The sequence below is a fragment of the Tachypleus tridentatus genome, chromosome 5 (genome assembly GCF_004210375.1).
Source record: "Tachypleus tridentatus isolate NWPU-2018 chromosome 5, ASM421037v1, whole genome shotgun sequence".
NCBI classification, from domain to species: Eukaryota; Metazoa; Arthropoda; class Merostomata; order Xiphosura; family Limulidae; genus Tachypleus; species Tachypleus tridentatus.
In genome coordinates this window covers 19619576-19639998 of record NC_134829.1, presented here as the reverse complement: position 1 = coordinate 19639998, position 20423 = coordinate 19619576, and the positions used below count along the sequence as shown (strand labels likewise).

The 20423-nt window shown below is 33.0% G+C and overlaps 1 protein-coding gene across 1 annotated transcript in view; it reads left to right on the top strand.

Moving 5' to 3' along the window:
• The window catches only part of LOC143250651 (solute carrier family 35 member F2-like), a 223855-nt gene that overhangs the window by 168721 nt on the left and 34711 nt on the right, over nucleotides 1-20423 (top strand). Inside the window, exons 2-3 of the mRNA XM_076501514.1 lie at nucleotides 5392-5501; nucleotides 16205-16398. Coding sequence (XP_076357629.1) covers nucleotides 5392-5501; nucleotides 16205-16398 — 304 coding nt within the window. The remainder of the gene's footprint in view (nucleotides 1-5391; nucleotides 5502-16204; nucleotides 16399-20423) is intronic.

Sequence of the window (20423 nt, the reverse complement as noted above, 5' to 3'; positions counted from 1 at the left end):
GACAGTGTTTGGGGAAGATTTCATGTTTGCAGCAAATTGTGAGAGAGTTCACAACTCTCTGGTCTACTGACAGTTCTTAACGTTTTCGGGCCGTGGCATGACAACAAAACTTAATATATAGTGTTAAACACTCTTTTTATCAAGGTTTATTTGTGAAGTGCTATTAAATTGATTTCTTGCATTATACAGAGTTACCTTATGGTAGCTTTTTTTCTATATAGTTAACACATTTTATGAGTACCGTGACAGTTATTTCAGGTTCTAAATTTGAACATTATTAACCCAAGTAGAGCCCTCATGATATATCCTTGGTATAAGAGTATGGGAATTCTAAAGAATGATATGTTTTCTCACTCTAGCTCATTCGGTTGTCAATAGAGATCAGTGAAGCATTATCATAGTGTTGAATTTACATTATGTACTGACATTGGAAAGTTAGCGTTATAAAATGGTAAGAATAACAAAATATAATATTGTCCTAACATAGGCTTTGTTACATACAGTAAGTAGTACCACAGGCTCAGTTGTTAGCACAAGTACATGTACAGTGCTACTGTATGTTGTAGACCTATTATTTAGCTTTAATTACAATTAGAGGTAATGCGAATTGAATTATAATGAAACGTACATTACTGACTTTGAATGATTATTTACAGATATAATGTTAGAGTTATCTTTAGTTTGATAATAGTAGTAGGTGTCTCAGACAAATACTAATATTTACGCAAGGTCAGTCCCAATGTTAAATCATTTTTAGCCTAGTTGAATACAACATAAAATGTGTAAATGAATCTTCGAAATATGAGATCATTTATCAACAGAAAACTTAGTTTAATTTTAGTATATGTATGGTAAATGAAGCCTGAAACAAGAAGAAATCAGACAAGGATCAGATAGTACCGCACTACCAGATAAGTTAGTAGAGGATATTTCGCTGCACTATGTTACTAGATAGTGGAACCAATATGGAGATGTCTAGTTACTTGTTATAATCACGGCTGACGCTGACCAGTGTAAGGTTTTGCACCAGTGAGTCTACTTCTACTCTATTGACCAATGTGCACCCCTCTTAAGAATGAAAACCCAGCTCTAACAGGTTACTGATCCATTGTTTAGTTTGTTATGGTAGACAGAACAAGGGAAAGAAATTCTGAACAGCATATGGTTAAAGGATGTTTACAAACAACAATACATAAAACACAACATTCGGACAGGAACGAGGTGTTCAAGCTACAGTACTCCTTATTCGAGATATAATTGCTTTTATATATGGAAGCGACCTTTACCTTTAATGAAATACACAAAACCTTAAATAATTTAAATACCTCCAAAGCAGCGATGATGTAGGAATACCCACCTTTAAGAGGCTTGCAGGATCCAGGTTATTGCTGTTATTGTCAGAATATCAACGTAGTTAAGCAAAAGATAGCATCCATGATATATGGTCTGGTGTAATTACAAAATTTTTGCTCACATACTGAAAGGATAACTCTCGTCTTAAAGGCCATCGAATCTTAACCTTATAAAACAACATTGCAAAAACCGGGAGAAGGTTCTTATCAAAGTGAACCAATGTTGGCTCATCATTACGTGATTAAAATGGTGGAAGAAAAACCTTAACCAGTGATGTTGAATTTACAGGTGGTAGACGGAAATATTTTAAGTGGTAAAAACACGTTTAGTAGCTTTATGTTTAGAATATGCTTGAAATATAGCCTAGGTTTTCATTCTTTCTGACAAAATTCCCAAAATATGTATCAGTGATATAATATATAAACAAGGTTGCAGCTGCAGTAGCTACCAAAGATGCATCATGAAACATTGATAGTGGAAATCACAGTAGATAGCCTCACATACTAGTCTATTTCAAGGATTATATGTCACTATTGCCAGTTTTTTCAAAATTTACACCAATTGTTAAAAGACGCTGCCTTCTGGCTTTTACTGATAACATTCAAGTGTGTAGCGAAGTCTCTAGTTTTGAAGCAGTGCAACTATTTATTATCTTGGTGTGCAGATAATACAAAAATCATAAAGAAACCAGCCACACAGGGCATTAGCTAAAAAGTTCTCAGGAGTAATAGGTGGACATATGTTATTCAATAACTATGGAGATAATTAGTCTTCAATAAATTTCATATTCCACCATGTGAAATAAACAGCTGATGCTATTTGGATCTGTGGACATTAGTCTAGACAGAAAATGTTTAGATGGGGAGAAAGCGAATAATAAAAACAGCTTGTATGCACGTATTTAAAAACCACAATGTGTTGTCACTTGTTATCATAACCACATATAATTATTAAACCATAAATAAATAGTAACTTGGTTTGGCATTCGCCATTTCGTGAAGTAAACACCTTTCACAAGGCTGGTGGAGCATTCGCTCTTACAATAGTAATACAATGACGGAACTTACAGCCTTAAAGCAAGTTTTTTCGTGTATTGCTTTGAACAATAAATTTCAAATGTAAAGTGCAAGGAACATTACACTTATAACTGATTTCCAGGCTATTTTGTGCCAAATTACGAGTAGTTGGTCTCAAAATGGATGTCAACAAACAAAGAAACTACATGGTAAGACCAATGCTCGGATGTACGTGCCGTTTAACACAAGGGTGGTGCTAAATATAGGCTTGTAAGAGAATCCCTATATAAGATCTGCCACAACTTTACTGTTTGAATATTTGCATCTCTTGTTAAGGTAAAAAGTGACAGTCATGACAAGTCATCATCAATATTGAAAAGAAATGAAACTATCGGAAAACAAAATGCAATTTGATATAGCTAGGGAACGCTAAAGATAGGGATTTAATGACAGATTATAGAAGGCCACAGGTAACATCTGTAAATAAACTATCTTTACTTCTTGCGAAGCAGGCAGATTCTACATGATGAGTCAACACCTATCGGCCTCATTCTTGTTATTATCATCTGGTACTCACCTCAGTGTTTATATCAGCAGATGAGGTAAACTGTATGTCCTATTTGTAAGGAAGTGCTTTTTATTGTTACAGTCAACAGAAGAACCAGTTTAAAAATACTGTTTCAACAATATAATTTGGTCAACATTAGATATTTTGGCGCTTGAGGCAAGTTCTTTTTACTTCGTAAAGGTGTGAAGTGTTTGTTTAAAACTGAATTTCAATAATTTAGTAGATGCTTGTTTGAATCGAAGTGCTTTGCCTTGTAGTGTTTGTAATATGAACATTGTTTCCATGTTACTGAGAGAGAGCAGAGAATGTAAAGCGAGGGCGATACAGTCAACTCTACTGAAAGAATAAGTTACCACCAAAACTTTTATTTATAGTCGTGTTTCAGGCAATTGTTTACCTAGCCTACATGCTAAAGCCGGTCATAAAATAAAAAATATGTATATACCATATACGTTGGTAAATACGACAAACAAGCAAATATAAATTGATATACGCGAATATACTGAAATGAAATAAATATATGCAATATATACATATCTAGATATATAGGTATGTGTGATTTATTGTCTGTACCGAATTATAAGGTTTAAAGCATATTTTGCTAGTAAATACAGAGAGTTTATAGTAGATTCTTGGAATGTGTTTGAAATGGAAATTAAGTAAGTGAGTCATCACGATTAACATCAGTTTCAATTATTTTGTTATTTAGTTAGATTGTATGCTTGCCAGTTTCATCTATAATATACTTTTAACATAAAGTTGAACATCTTTTAAAAAATGTATGAACTTTTATACTCAGAATAAGAAGTAAATTTGAAGATAAAACATTTTTCACATTTTTTTGTTACGCCTCATTTAACTTAAAAAAAAATTTAAAGTCGAATTTTATTGGAATTAACGTATTTCTAAATAAACGATCCTTCCAAGGGGGGGATATGGAGATCGGAACTTACTTGGTGATGAAAATGTTATAGATTTAACAAAGTAAATAATGTCAGTTTTTATCTTAATTTTGTCCTATTTATAATCGCGTTTGACTTTTGACTGTCTTTTACTTAGTTTTTTTTCTTAATGCAACCTGTTGTTTTTTATCATTTTATGTATTAATATATTTTATTTTTAAGTCATACAAATTTCTTCAGGCATCTCAATAACAACAGGAACTGTTATTATCGAGTTTGCTGAATTTTTTGCAATATATTTGTTTTAACTTGAAGTAAAGTGAAATTAATAAACTAAAATATAGATTAATTCTAAGTTTAGCATGATAAATTCTTAGCATTTCAATACAGGCCCGGTATAGCCAGGTGGTTAAGGCACTTGACTCATAATCTGAGGGTCGCAGGTTCCAATCCTCGTCACACGAAACATGCTCACCCTTTCATCCGTGGGGGCGTTACAATGTTTCGGTCAACCCCACCATTCGTTGATAAAAGAGTAGCTCAAGAGTTGGAGGTGGGTGGTGATGACTAGCTGCTCTCCCTCTAGTCTTATACTACTAAATTATGGACGGCTAATGCAGATAGCCCTCGAGTAGCTTTGTGCGAAATTCAAAACAAATCAAACCAAGCATTTCAGTATAATTTCTATGACTTTTAAGTATAAATAATAAAAACATACTGTATGAATGCTTTACCGTGCGATGTGCTTGAGAATACAATAATTCGTCTAGATGTGCAGGTGACTGTGATTATGTTAAAATTTAGATAATATTTAGAGCTTCTATACACGAGCCCCAAAATATACGATATTTGCAATTACTTATGCTTGTTTGTTTGAATTTCGCTCAAAGCTACACGAGGGCTATCTGCGCTAGCCATCCCTAATTTAGCAGTGTAAGACGAGAAGGAAGACAGCTTAATCATCACCATCCACCGCCAACTCTTGGGCTACTATTTTACTGACGAATAGTGGAATTGACCGAAGCATTGTAACGCCCCCACCGCTGAAAGGGCGAGCATGTTTCGTGTGATGGGGATTCGAACTCACGACCGTCGAATTACGAGTCGAGTACATTAACCACCTGGCCGTGCTGGAGCAATTACTTATGGATTGAGATTTTGGACTTGATGACGTATCAATATCACACCTGTAGTTACCTGTTTAATAAGTCTTATAAAGATAAATATTTAATATTTATAGAAACTGACTTAAAATATGTTTGTCTCGAAGTATTGGGTTTATGCATTTTAATTCCATGTAACCCGTTAATGAGTGTGTGTTTTTCGTATAGTAAAGCCATATCAGGTTATCTGCTGATCCCAGTGAGGGAAATCGAACCACTGATTTTGCGTTGTAAATCCATAGACATACCGCTGTACTAGCAGGGGGTAAACTCGTTAATATAAATATCAATATTGCTCTTTAACGTTTTCTCGCGCGACACCTACTTTTGTTTATATATTACCAGAAAACTTGATATGTATTTTAATGTTACTCACTTTAATTTTACAGGCAAATCTGGCGATCAATACTTGTCGGTCAGATAATCTCCGCATTAGTGTCTGGAACTGGAGTTAGCTGCATGTTTCTGCAATCAGTCCACAAAATTCAAGCACCTACAGGTAGGTGACGCTGCTGGTGATTTACTCAAAATTCTGAAAAATTCTTGCTGTGCTTATTTTTTGTTTTTGAAATTACGTTTTTCCAACTAGTTGTCTTTTATTGACTGTATTAACTAGTGAATAATGTGACGTTTAAGCATTATATATATGTGATATAACTTCATATCACAAAAATTCAGAAGATAAAACTAATTCACAAGTGATTATTGTATAAATCTGGTTTGTTTTGAATTTTGCGCAAAGCTATACGATAGCTATCTGCGCTAGCCGTCCCTAATTTAGCAATGTAAGACCAGAGGAAAGGCAGCTAGTCATCACCATCTACCGCCAACTCTTGGGCTACTCTTTTACTAACGAATAGTGGGATTGACCGTAACATTATAACGTCCTTACAGCTGGGAGGGCGATCATATTTAGTGCGACCGGGATTACGAGTCGAACGCCTTAACACGCATGACCATGCCACGCCCTTTAAGAAATAAACGTTAATTCAAGTCTGTAGCGAATTACTCTTTTTTTTTTTAATAAACACGTTTATAGATAAATGGACGTAACAAAGAGCTGTTTAACATTAACACTATATTCTAGATGATAAATGTCTGACTGAAAATGGCGTTTGTAGCAGTTTTTTAGTTTCTGTATTCTTTGTTAACTAGAAAATCGATTGTATACTTCAGAGTTTACATACGAATTGGCTCCAAAATTGAAATTATTTATGGATAAAAATAGCAAACAAATGTAAAATGTTTTTTTTATTCTGCGATTTCCTTTTAACTCGCACAGATTAATAAGGACTGTTACTTAATTTGGTTATTTTGTTTAATTATACTGTCGACACATAACTGATGATGATTTGCGGCTCTTAACGAGAAAAGGTAAAAAAAGTCCTTTATCATGAGTATATTAAAGTTAATTGTATTGGTAAAAAATCACGTAATTAGTCAATTAATCAATAAAATTTGCATAAAGTGAGTAAAAACTAGAACTTAAGATTAAACTTATTTAGAAAATAAGCACAAAGTCCTGAAGACATAAGCAAAAAACGAATAACAAATTTAGGGAGGGAAATTTTTCAGTGACAACCACGAATAATTGTGAATAAATAAAAAGGTATTAAATATTTATGTTCCTTTCACAACAAGATACACGATCGCTTCTGCCGGTAAAGTTAGAATAAGAGGCTCGATTTATTTAGTGTTTTAAGTTTATAAACTTACCGTTATCCCACTGGAAGACATCTGGAAACACACTTTTGGACAGCTTTATCGAAAGGAGCGATCATGTATCTTGCTGTATAAAGAACATAAATGTTTGACAACTTTTTATTTATTCACAATTATTGTTTCCTAAGATATATTTGTTACGCCATCTTGTAAAGAATCGTAATTTAAGTTAGAAACACTAAGATAACGAGACACATAAATAAGTTAAAGCCGTTGAAGGAAGTATATAAAAACAAATTACAGTGACATCAGACTTTGGCGTATATTCTGAAAACCTTATAATACCGAAATTATTTTGGTTTCCAAAACTACATAAAACACCTTGCAAATAGACGGTGATTGCCAGTACTAAGAAAGCTACAACTAAGGATTTGTCTAATGTAATAGGAAATGGTTTGAAACGCACGCAATATCGTTTGAACAAATAATGTAATTACAGAATTGAGGAAAACAAAGAGAGAAGTACGTTTCACAAAATATAATTTATTACTACCATGACTTATCCTATAACGGTATCGTAAAGTACAGTTATGACAAAGCAAAACCAGTTATAATGTAATATTAGTCATCTTTCTGAATTCAGTGGTTTACAAAGTAGGCTTTTGATCATTGTTCGAGTTGTTTTAATTCCAGCTGACACATTAAAACTGTCTCTCAGTTCTGTCTTGTGGCAATCTTACATTACCTGCTTCAAGACTGACTCAGATATTTGCAGCCGTAACCAGTGCACGGCTGATGAAAAACAAATTTCGCAAAGCCTATATGCCTGGGAGAATACTGATGAGGTAGTTCCGCTTATAAACACCAGGGGTCAACAGATGCTACTTACTTTCTTTTACAGATGAGTAGCGTTCTATTTGCAGTGAAGAAATATGTATGTGTTAATTAAATGATAACCTGGAAACAAAAGCATCACATTTTTTATACAAGAATATGAAACATTCAGTGCTTTTGGAAGTATGACATGAAGAGATATAAGCATCTGTAGATGTTTTTACCTCTACATCTTGAGGATCGACATTAATAGGACCTCATTTATAGCATCATATTCTACGACCCTTTGCGCTGCAGTACAATTGCAATTGTCTCTAGCTTCAGTTCAGTGGGTGGAAACGCCTGCCTATACCGTATCATACTGGTTGAAACTTTCTTTGAAAACAACAAGAGTGACTCGATGGAGCGTCATGCAGGCCTATTAATGCATGTAATGGAGACCCTTGAGAGGCGTTTCACACTATTGGCACTAAAGAAACAGTTATATTCCATGAGTGGTCAGCACTTCACATCTTATAAACACTAATGATAAGATTGCAACATCAGAGCTAGACTATGCTTCTGGTCGTTTATCTCAAATATTATTCTTGTTGCTTATTAGCGCAAATCTGTACTGCAATATACTAGCGAAAGCATCCGGCTTTGCTGAGTTATTAGGTTGATATGTGTATTCTGAACCCATTTACCATAACAATAGGATCTATATAATTTTGTTGCTAATCGACGTTACATAAAAGCCATTGTCAGAGCGTATTGTTAATAATACACAGTTGTACACCTTTAGGGTCTACTCAGTATGGAGCAAAAATTCAGGTTTCTAGGTTCTTTCATCTTGGATCTGTGGCGATCATCCATACACAGAGACGCATGTGCGCACGCACACAGGTACGTGTCTATCCGTCTGTAATTTCTATTTGTAAAATAAGTAACAATTTCTTTTTTATTTGATCCTCCGCTAGGACAGCAATAATTTTACTGGTTTACAACGCTAAATTTAATGGTTCGATTCCCCTTGGTGGACACAGCAGATAGCCCGACGCGGCTTTGCTATAAGAAAAACACACTTTTCTCTGTGGTTTTTCGCTAGCTCGCCTCACTAAAAAAGAAATTAGTTAGCTAAATAACTGTATGTTTTCGTGAATTTGTTTTTAGCTAATTTGTTATTTCTATTAAATTTATACTTAAATAGATGTTAATTTTCATACCACTTATGGATAACTTATTTACAGAAAATATTTTATTAAGTAACCCAGACATCAATTATTTAATAAAGATGTGCTAAGTTAACGGTATTCAAATATTTAAGTGACAATATATATATAGAGTTAAAAAGGATAAATAATTATATCATTAAAAATAATTTGATAAATACAGTATAAGAGGAAGAGATATTTCTAGTTTCATTATGGTTAAAATTATATATGTATATATGCTGTGATACTCAGAGCGGTCTAGGTTTTATATACTTCATATAATAACGTGAAAAGTTAGCAAACACATGAAGAAAATATAAAATAAGTTCAAAACGAAAATTTAAATGCCTAATTTACTAGTTTTCAAAAGAATTAATTTCTTTGCTTAGCACCAGCTACTTGATGCTAACTTAATTACCAAAGGGGTTAATTTATTAAACAAGTGTTATAGTTTTCATAAAACAATGAATTATTCAAAGTTGAGTAATTTTAGATAAATCACGATTTCTTTCATCGTATCCGTTTTCTAAAAGAAATTGTAATGAGTCTCAAACTTCACGGTCTTTGAAAGTTTTCTGATGTTCACCAAAGCTTTCCTCTGATAAGGTAGCCCGGCATGGTCAGGTGGTTAAGGCACTTGACTCGTAATTTGAGGGTCGCGGGTTTGAACCCCAGCCACACCAAATATGCTCGCTCTCTCAGCCGTAGGGGCGTTATAAGGTGACGACCAATCCCACTATTTGTTGGTAAGAGAGTAGTCCAAGAGTTAGCGGTGAATGATGATAAGTAGCTGCCTTTCCTCTAGTCTTACACCGCTAAATTAGGGACGGCTAACGCAGATAGACCTTGTGTAGCTTTGCGCGAAATTAAACAAACAAACCAATCTGATAAAGCCTGAAAGGATTGAAAATCAGCAAGCCAGTCCTACATATGAAGAAAAAAGATCCTTAAAGTAGGACAACTTTAAACATCGAACTTTCAGTCTCATGTGTTGTCACAGTTTGGATTTATTTTTATTTCTGAAATTTATCATATTAAAAACTATACATTTACAGAAAGATACATTATATAAAGTAAGCAGATACCTACTAATACTGAACTCGGGTCATTTAATACAGTGAGTTTATTAACGGTTTTTTATTGTATAATCGACATGGACCATCAAAACCTGTTCACTAAGATATTGTATCTTACGTAGTTAGATACGTCTGTTGACAATGAAAGTCATTGATATTACGTGATTTTTCTAACACCGGTATCCATTCAAATAAAAATATAAGAAAATCAACAACTTGAAATAAAATAATAACTCTCTCGTAATAAAACCTAACGGTGTTTATTTAAGGTGTAAAACCTTGCTACACGTGGATTTGGTTGCAACACTCATATAATTATTCATCATATGTAACATGCCTTCCTCCTAAATATAATATTTCTAAAGATCTTAAGCAAACTTATCATTGGTTCAATGACATCAAAATTAATTTTTGCATGTGCTCTATGTAATGGGTTGGTTTTGACGAATTACAGATCAGAACGTCAAGGTTCGAACCTTGATATACCGTTTATCACACTTAGCACTTTTAGCTATGGGAGCATCATAGATATTATCCATTAAGTAATCGGTTAAAAGCTAGACAAGGCCTTTGTGACGGTTGATGTTGTTCGCTGCCTTCCCTATAGTCAGCTGCTCAAAACTGACAGCATTTATATCCGAACTGTAAGAGACTCTAGCCTGGTTGCTTAGTCCACTTGCACAGTGTCTGCCGTTCAAGATAAAAAATGTAGCTCCTTCACTCATGAGGTTTTTCGTAAAGTGATCGACTAAGTCCGTTGATATTTCTGCGTGTGTGCTTCTGATGGGGCCTGGCATGGCCAGGTGGGTTAAGGCGTTCGACTAGTAATCTGAGGGTCGCGGGTTCAAATCCCCGTCGCACCAAACATGCTCGCCCTTTCAGCCGTGGGGGCGTTATAATGTTACGATCAATCCCACTATTTGTTGGTAAAAGAGTAGCCCAAGAGTTGGCGGTGGGTGCGAATGATTAACTGCCTTCCCTCTTGTCTTACACTGCTAAATTAGGGACGGCTAGTGCAGATAGCCCTCGAGTCGCTTTGTGCGAAATCCAAAAGAAACCAAACCAAATCTTTACGACCGAATAAATAACTACAAATGATCATAAGAACTGAAGTTTTTTGTCTTGAGTTATAATTAGTTGAAAAAAGAAAATGAGTCAAAAGCACAGTTCTTATGATTAGCAAAAACTTACAACGTTACAAAGTCAAAACAAAATGATCGACAACAATTGAGAGAAACAGACAAAATGGCTTTTGTAAACAAGCCCGAAGAATGCTAAGTCAGTTATTTTTTAACGATTTTAAAGGGAAGTAGAGGATATTTGATATTGTAACAGAAGTATAAGAACTATTACTAATCGCGAGGAGACTTTCTTATTGATAAAGATAAGATAATGAAATGTTCGGAATAAATATATTTTCCTGATGGTTAATCGTATTTCTTATATTTCTAATGATGTTTAGTCAGAATGCGAGATAAAAAAGTAATATTTTTAACAAATGGAACGTATCGTAATTGAACAAAATCTAATTTCCAGAACTGAATACACTTTCTCAGGTGGAAAGAAAATAATATAGCTACAATCCATATAACACTAGTTAAATTATAGTTTTTAATATTTGCAGTTACTTTGGGTTGGTATGGTCATTCATAATGACTTATATAAATAGAACCTTTTTTACGATGACGTCACCTACATCTGTTGAGTTTGTGAAACAATTATTAATGTGTTCACGTGTTGTTAACATTGTGAGCTATTATTAATTGGCAGAAATTGCTATTGGTGCTAAAAATTAAAGTTTCGTGTCTCGAATTAGATTATATTACGCTCATTTAAATAATAAAAATAATATATGTTTGGTTTGTTTTGAATTTCGCGAGGGAAAGCAGCTAGTCATCACCAGCCACCGCCAACTGTTGGGCTACTCTTTTCCCAACGAATAGTTGGTGCCGTTAACCGTCACATTATAATGCTCTCACGGCTTAAAGGGGGAGCATGTTTGGTGTGACGGGGATTCGAATCCGCGCACTTAGATTACGAATTTGGTGCCTTATCCAACTCACCTTGCCGGGCCTATATATAGTTGTGTAGACGTTTCATACGACTTAATAAATGCTTGTTATAAGGTTAAAACTCTAGATTTTAATAATGTGGCATGTTTTTTACTTCTTTTTAACCCTTACAAAATATTTTCAGAACGACTTGTTTTACCGTTACACCTATAGAATCAGTTATATATTTGGAAGTCAATAAAATTTAAGTCAAAATTATTGTACTTACTTTTTCCACCAACAGCAAAATAAATGCTTTTGGGTTATGTTATTTATCTGTTACTTTTTGAAGGAGCACACTGTATTTCAAAAAATACATTTTTCATGTTTAGTATCACGTGATAAAGGACCTAAATTCAATTATTAGGGAGATTTATTTTCCTCAACCCTTATTCTGGTTGAAAACGTGTATTGGTTTTTGGTTTTTTTTGGTTAAGCCTATTTCGAAACTCAGTATTAGTCCCTCCTTTTAGAGCAACTTCCATCGGACCAATCCTGTTAAGAAGACTGAATGAGATAAGGGGCCTTAAAAAAAAGAAAATAAAAATAAAAACGAAGAGCAAGTAAACCAGGAAAGCCTGACATGATTCCAAGTGCCATGAAACAGACAAACCTCATTACAAATGTTCAGTCCCTGATGTGCTTTCTAGTCAGCCTGAAAAGCTACTCTTGTAATTTTACAACTGACTTTACTGAGTGATCGAGTCTACAGCAGGCTCACACCTGAACGTTTTCAAGACTTTGTTATTTTCTTAGAACCAACTTTCTGACATAATGGTGACAAGCATTTGCTTTTAGGGAAGACAGTTAAAGAGTTCTTAAGTAAAGTATTTAACAAATACCAACATCACCATTTTCTTGTCACTACATCTCTTTACTGTTATGAATGTATTGGCAAATTGGAATATAATGTACCATAACTCCCTTTTCGTTTTAAACAAAATAGCAAAGGATCAATGAACATATTTATGAAAGTAAAAATATTTTAATATATTGATTCTTATTGAAGATCCAAAGTATAAAGATAGGATATATTAAGATGAGTTAAGCATTTAGAGTTTTAAAAGAAAGAAAGTGGAAGAATATACCAGCCACATAAACTATTATTGTAATGTAAGCAAACTGTTTAGAATATCATGATATTGAATTTTGCCGACTAAGCAAATTTAAAATTTAGATTTTATATTTATCACCATTTGCATCAAAATAATATATATAATACTACTTTTATTAAAATAGACATTTTTTGATATCTCGTACGGTGAATGGTAAGGCCCCTGTCGTTATCGCTTATTTGTTTTCCATTAAGATACAAAAAAATAAAATATGAAACAATAGAATCTACGTCATTGCCTTTAATTACGGTGTAACAATAAACTTGAAGTTATATGATATTAACTTTCAAATAAACCTACTAAATGTTATTTTTATATTTTAGTAAAACAAGCAAACAACTTGACATTATGTTTAATATGTTTCTACAATGTAGGCAATACATGTAAATAAATAAATAAACAGCTACGTTTTTGTGACGCTAACCATTTTTATTATCGATCAAATGAATATAGTTGGGGTATAAGATTAATTCTTAAATACATAATTCAAAGCTTCTAAAACGAATCAGGTATTATAATTTGACCTGGACAATAATTCTGACCTGGTCACAAAAAAAAAAAAGAGTATCTTGTGACGAGACCATTTTAAGGCAATAAAGCAGGACGAACTCAGCTGTGCAAAGTAACATAAGTACAATAAAGCAGGACGAACTCAGCTGTGCAAAACAATATAAGTGAATGGATAAAAGAATTATTGTACTTTCTTGAATACTTTAATTGTGAATTAATTAACTGAATGAATTTAATAACTATATTTATTTAGCATGTGATCTGTTTTTATCACCGCTTAGCAGTTGTTTTATTCTGCCAACAGCTTAACCAATATAGGAAAGAAAATATACAAACACAGAAACTTACTCAAATAAAAAAGTAAATCTGCCTGGTCAACAGATTTGCTACATAAACCTTATATTTTATTAACTGTAATTTAGCATAATATCTCGTATTAAGCCTTAACTTTCAGAAACTATTTCCTTTTATTAACACCCTCGCCTATGCATAGGCCTATCATAGATAGCTTCAGATACATGAATGTCAAACAACAACTCCTTTCTTCGGTTTCTACTGGTTCCGTCTGAACTGTTTTGGGGCTATTATATTTAAGAAGCAAAGAGAAAGTACAATAACATAGCGTGACAAATAACATGAAGAATATTAACATCTATAGACAAGGACTGCATCGCTACTAGTGCCCTCTACCGATATAAGTTGCACGGTCCCTCATTGCAATCGGGTTCATCTGTATGTGTATCTTTCTCTCTGGGTTTCCGCATTTCTATCTCCCCAAAACTGGTAAGAATGCGAAACCGGATCCGGATAAGATGTTTTAGCGAATTTGGTTTAATAACTCTGGAAAATGGGATATGTAACAATTTGATGGACACATTAAGGTTTAAACTTTTCATCAAACAACAAATATATATTATCCTATCTTTGAAAATTCTAGCTTTGAGAAGGAATTTCTCAGTTTTCGAAAGTGAAATTTGATGTTATTTAAAATAAACGCAACTAAACTCGAAAAGGAGCGGCGGGGCGAGAGTACACAATCTTTGTTAATACTATGTCTCTGAGGTGATCTTGAAAGTAAATAGTATATCTTGGGTAGACAGAAAAGATGAAACAAGCTGGAAACTACGATATAATTTAATATACTCTTTCTACGAAGGATAAAACTAATAACCATCTCTCCTGATTAGCCAGTCGGAGAAAGAAACACTGAAGAAAGAGACTACACTAAAGTGTTTTATTTAAAGAAAACACTTTCTTATATATAACTGATGATTCTTAATGTTTCTCTGAACAAACTGTGTAATCGATATTATATTATTTTTTAGGAACCTTTGCTAGCCTCACTGTGATTTTTTTTCCAATATCTTATGTCGTTTGAAGTGCGTACTACAGATGAATACTATTGTTTGTCAGTTCTGTAATAGAATGTTTTCGCTTTGCGCGAAACTCAACAAACAAACGTATTATTTGATTTATGTTTCAAATATATATGCTTGTTTAAATTTAAATAACTAAATGTCTCATTTGATTCAGCGCAAAGCGCAAAAGGTTATTTATATAGGGATCGAATCACGATTTCTCAAGCTTCCCATTGGTACACAAGGGCCAGTTAGTTTGAAGTTTGTTAGTTAAAGAGTTAAGTCCTCTTTGTTCCTTTAAAAGGCACTTAACGTTGGGAATGTAGAGTTCCAGTTCTAGTGGTATAACCAGATGAGTTAATGTTGATTGTTATTAAGTATAAAGCTGCACAAAGGGCTATCTGTATGGAAACCCGGTTTCGGTTTCTAGCGGTATAAGAAAAGTGACCTATAATAACAGTCCATAGCAGGCTATCTCGCAGTTAACAGCCAGATACTTATCATAGAGTTGGCTAGACCAAAACAAGTGGGATAAAGTGTCTTTTTTGCCAAAGGCCGCAAAGACATGACGCGAAACCATTGATCCACGTGGAAAGCTGATGTTAAATGTTTATCCAATTCTTTAAATATTAATTTAAAGCCGTTAGGAGGCGACATGTTTAATAAGTAGGAATCCAAAGATTTTGGCATGAATTTTAGATGTACCTTAAGTACACTGGGGATAAAAAACTTAAAGGTTATTAAGGACAAAGTAAGTAATTATTACAGTATTTTTCAAAACTATCCACAGTCTGTAGAAGTAAGTATGTAAGTTACTATAGTAATTTTATCGCTACCTTTAAGGCTAAACATATCAGATGGTTAGGACTCTCGATTCGCGTTTTAAGGGTTGAGGGTTTGAATTCCCCTTACACCAAACATGTTCGCCATTTCAGCCGTGAGGACGTTATAATGTGACACTGAATCTTAAGTAGCCAATAGTTGGCAGAGGGTGATTAAAACTTAACTCTAAATTAGGAATGGCCAAAGCAGAAATTGAAAATAAAAAATCGTTAACTTTACAACTATTTTAATATTTATGTTAATTTAAAGATTGGTTAAGATTTGATAAGATACGTTATTTTATAAGTTGAGTCTTTAAAGGAATAAAAAGTTTAGAACTTAAAAATACGATGAACATAACTGAAAAATGGATTTTGTACGTTTTATCTTAACTTAAATTTAAGTTTGCTACGTTTCAAGAGAGTGTTTATCTGTTTTCTGCTTTCGTTTGTAGTTTTTATATATTGAAACGTAGTCAGCGATGCTAATTAACGGCTTAAACAAAAAAATAATTGGATAAGCAAAAACAGTTGATAAAGCCTTATCTTTATTATGGTAAATGTATTTCTGTCTTCCCTAAGCTCAGAGTTTCCTCAGCTACGTTCTTCTATGTACGGTGTTCACCACGTGGTTGGCATGCCGTTCAGGAGACCAAGGACTTATTCCTGTTTTACGCAGTCGAGGATGGAAATATTTATTGGTAGCAGTGGCCGACGTGGAAGCTAATTTTTTGTTGGTCAAAGCTTATCAGTACACTACTCTAACAAGTATCCAGGTAAGTAGACTTCTAGCAAATCACGGATTTGACGTAAAAATTAAGATATCATCAGACAAGTGTAAAATCAACCGTTATTTTTTCTCTAACGACCAGGTTTGGGTTACGAACAGTTGCTAATAAGGGTTATTTAAGGTTTCAGTTGAAAGCTACTTGATTAACAAATAGATCAGTCTGAGAGACGAACAGCAGAGAAGAACAAAATCAACACAAAAGTGCTAGAATTGTTTATTATATTTGGAGATTTAAGTTGCTAATCAGAAAACACTATTTTTGACGTTACTAATAGACATATATTTTATTTGGATGTTGGAAGACGAATAGTTTGTAACTAAAGAAGACAAGATACAAATAAGTCGGATATTTGTCTATTATTAGTTTGTTTTTTATGTAAATCATCAACATACATTAGTTTCTGTATGTATCTGCTAGAATGTTTATCCAGTACTTGACTGTGTTGTACTGTCTGCGCATTTGCTTGTCTATATTTCCATTTTATCTGTGTATACATTTAACTCTAGCTGTGTTAAAACATATATTTGCGTACGGAGATCTGTTTGTGTATTTTCTAACCAAACCATCTGTCTTCATCCTTGCCTATTTGTTATTATATTTAATTATTTTTAGATCCGATTTTATGTATTATTATGCGTCTACTTATCATTCTATAAAAATATTTTATAAATATTTCTGTACAATACATTTAGCTGTTTTTGTATTTGTTTGTTACAATGCTTGAAGTGCACTTTTAAGTTTTACAATATAAAATAAAGCTCAGAATAATATTATGACTTACTCGCACGTTTGTAGATATTATGAATCATGGCGTAAGTGTTTAGTTCAGACAAAAACTACAGAGTACAAGCTGCGAATTCGAAATTAAATACGTTGATTGGAATGATGTATGTAAATTTAATGTAGGTACTTATAATTAGATGCTTCCAGTGGGTCAGCGCTAAGTTTGATGTAGAACTCGATCCACACGAAAATAGTTCAATGAGTTTTGTGCCGAAACAAAGCAAACAAACAAATTATATTTTTCGTCTGATTAAATTACAAACAAATTCGATTTTTTGTTTGATTAAATTTAAAATATCTTTATTAAAAATGCAGAGAAGAATACCTTTCCCTTAAAAAAGCAGTGTGAAGTGCGTCACCTTAACTATTTCACCTATAACAGATGTTGTTGTTTTTTAAATGTTATCGTTAAATAATAATACTGAAATAGTTGCTTAGAAGATAATGCGCATACATCTTGCATTTGAGAACACGTTGAGATATTATTACTTTTCAAATATTATTTATTATGGTTAACACTATCTTTAAAAACCGTACAGAGTATCATTAATTCCAAAGGTTGTCGTTGTTTTGAATTAAGCACAAAGCTACACAATGGGCTATCTGTGCTCTGCCCATCACGGGTATCGAAACCCGGTTTTTAGCGTTGTAAGTCCGCAGACATACCGCTGAGCAGTTCTAAAGGAAATCAAAGTCTTCTTACATTTACTTTCTAAAATTGAGGTTTTTACACCTTCGTAAGGATTATGTCTACCAAGCTGTCAAGCTTTATCATAGCTCTAATAATGAATAAATCTGTGAAACCGAAACATTAGTTAATAAATAAAATAAGCCACTGATTTCTTTCAAAACTAATTTTTAAAATAATCCAATCCACGTAATGTACTCTAAATTTTTAAAAAATCCTATGCTACGGTTTAACGTATTTTTCCTTAATAGATATAACGGTATCTTCAACATTCATCGCGCTTAATTCTTAATGTACTTCACAGTAACTTGATTCTTTCTGTCACCTTTCTCAATTATTTATTTAATCCTTTGCTATATTAGATAACACTGTGCGTTTTTTATTTTGCATGACCATAAATTATTTGCATTAATAGTTTTTCTCCATATAAAATCCAGACAGCTTAGTCTGCTATATGACCATTAGCCCATCAAGTGATGTTTTCACTTCAAATCCTGTCTTGTTCGGTTCCTTTTTTCAAGTTCAGTAGCCAGTTATATAAAACATTTTCATTTAGCGACAAATGTTTTACCTAATACTGGTTTGTTTAGTTTTTTATAAGATGGCGTACACGGGTTACTAGGTTATAAAGGGTATTTTAAAGTTTTATTAGACTTGCATAAAATAATAATATAATGGTAGTTCTAGCGCATTCTTCGATAAGATATTAATCTACACTAGATTTCAACGATATACATATAACATAATGTACGTACGAAAATTACAATATTGCTTGTGGTAAATAATATATATTCTTACGTATTATTATTTATCTCTGACGAGTCGTCTCCTATCTATTATGTTACGTATCAGAATTTTAAACATCAGAAATTTTAATTTTAATTTATAAGTTAATTAAACGTCGTTACTTGTTAATATGCATTAAGTTTGCGATATTTGCCAACGAGATTTTCTTTTTTTACACAACTATATTTTAATATACAAACAACAAAACAATTATAATTATGGTTATTACAAATAGTTACTAGAAATAACAATTTATATACAAGAGTTTTACAAACGTACAAACAATACCGAATCTGATATCCAGTCTATAACTGTAATTTTTATTGGCGTTTACGAATAACGAATTTATTTTATGTTCACGCACAGGCACACTTCACTTGACAGCTATATAGCTAGCTGCTTCACTGTCACACGTAAGTTTTTATGCCACCGAATATATCTAATGTCCTCGTAGAAATACTAACTTCCGAAGTTATTCCACAGAAGTTAAACGACTTGTAATGTTCGAATTCTATAAACGTTTCTGGTCAAATGTGTAGTTGTGCGATTAATAAGCGTTTGTCATTATTATAGATACCGAGGCTTATAGTATATTGACTGTAGCGACCAAACAATATTATAAAAATGTCTATTAGCACGTCGATTTGTGATCTTTAGGCCAAGTTCTAGAAAGTTCAGTTGGCACAACAATATTTAAAGAGTCTCTAATGCTTTTCTAAAACACATACTGTTGATTCTTAAACTCAAGAATTTTCTACAAATTTAAAGAACAGGCGGGACTTGCACAATACATATTTAACAATATAAGTTACATACAATTCTAAATATATACATATTAAACTGAAACAAACAGATATTAAAATCATATTAAATCCGTTACAATACATTTTGTCTTGTGTGTAATAATAATGATAATAATAAGAATGTCGTAATATAAACAGAGAAAATTGGATATAGCGATAACTGATCAGTATGACGTTACTAATAAACTAAACGTATTACATTTTAGTGAAAAAATTATTCTAGACATATTCTTTAAATTCTATAGTCCTTACTTTCTTCCTGAGGCTGTTACATAAATGTTAATGAAAGCTGTATTAAATATCTCCAGTTTCTATTGTGGAAGTTAAAGTTCAAAGGAAAAAGAATACTATTTTTATTGTTTGAAATAAATTTTACCGGGACAGAACGTGGCATGTGGCTGTGCGTGCCCTAAAAAAGAGTGAAGGGCAAATACTACTATTCGAAGAGTTGACGGTGGGCGCTGTTAACTAGCTGGTTTTCCTTTAGTTTACGAGTTGAAAACTAGAAACTGCTAGTGCAGATAACCTTTGAGTAGCTTTACAAGAACACACGAGAACCTTCGAAACAAACAAAGAGTTATCACCAGAATTATTCAAACAACTATTTAACAGCCAGAAGCGTTTTATTTTTATTCCAGTGTTTTGTTGAAATATGTGTACGTTGTACCATACGAAACAGCATTCAGATTGTAACAAAAACAGTAGAAGTTAGTTGATATCTGCACCGATGGACCTGTGGAAGAAATGTTTACACGAAAACATTCTTTTAACTTTCTACTTATTTTTCCATAAATAACTAGCATATTATAATGTATTTGGTACTACACCACAAAAACTTTGTTTTAGATGTTTTTGAGTAGGAGAAGTCACTGCTTTAGCTTTGATCTCACATAAATTTACTCAGTGTACAATAAAATAAAAATAAAATTAACTCATAAAAACTGAGAAAT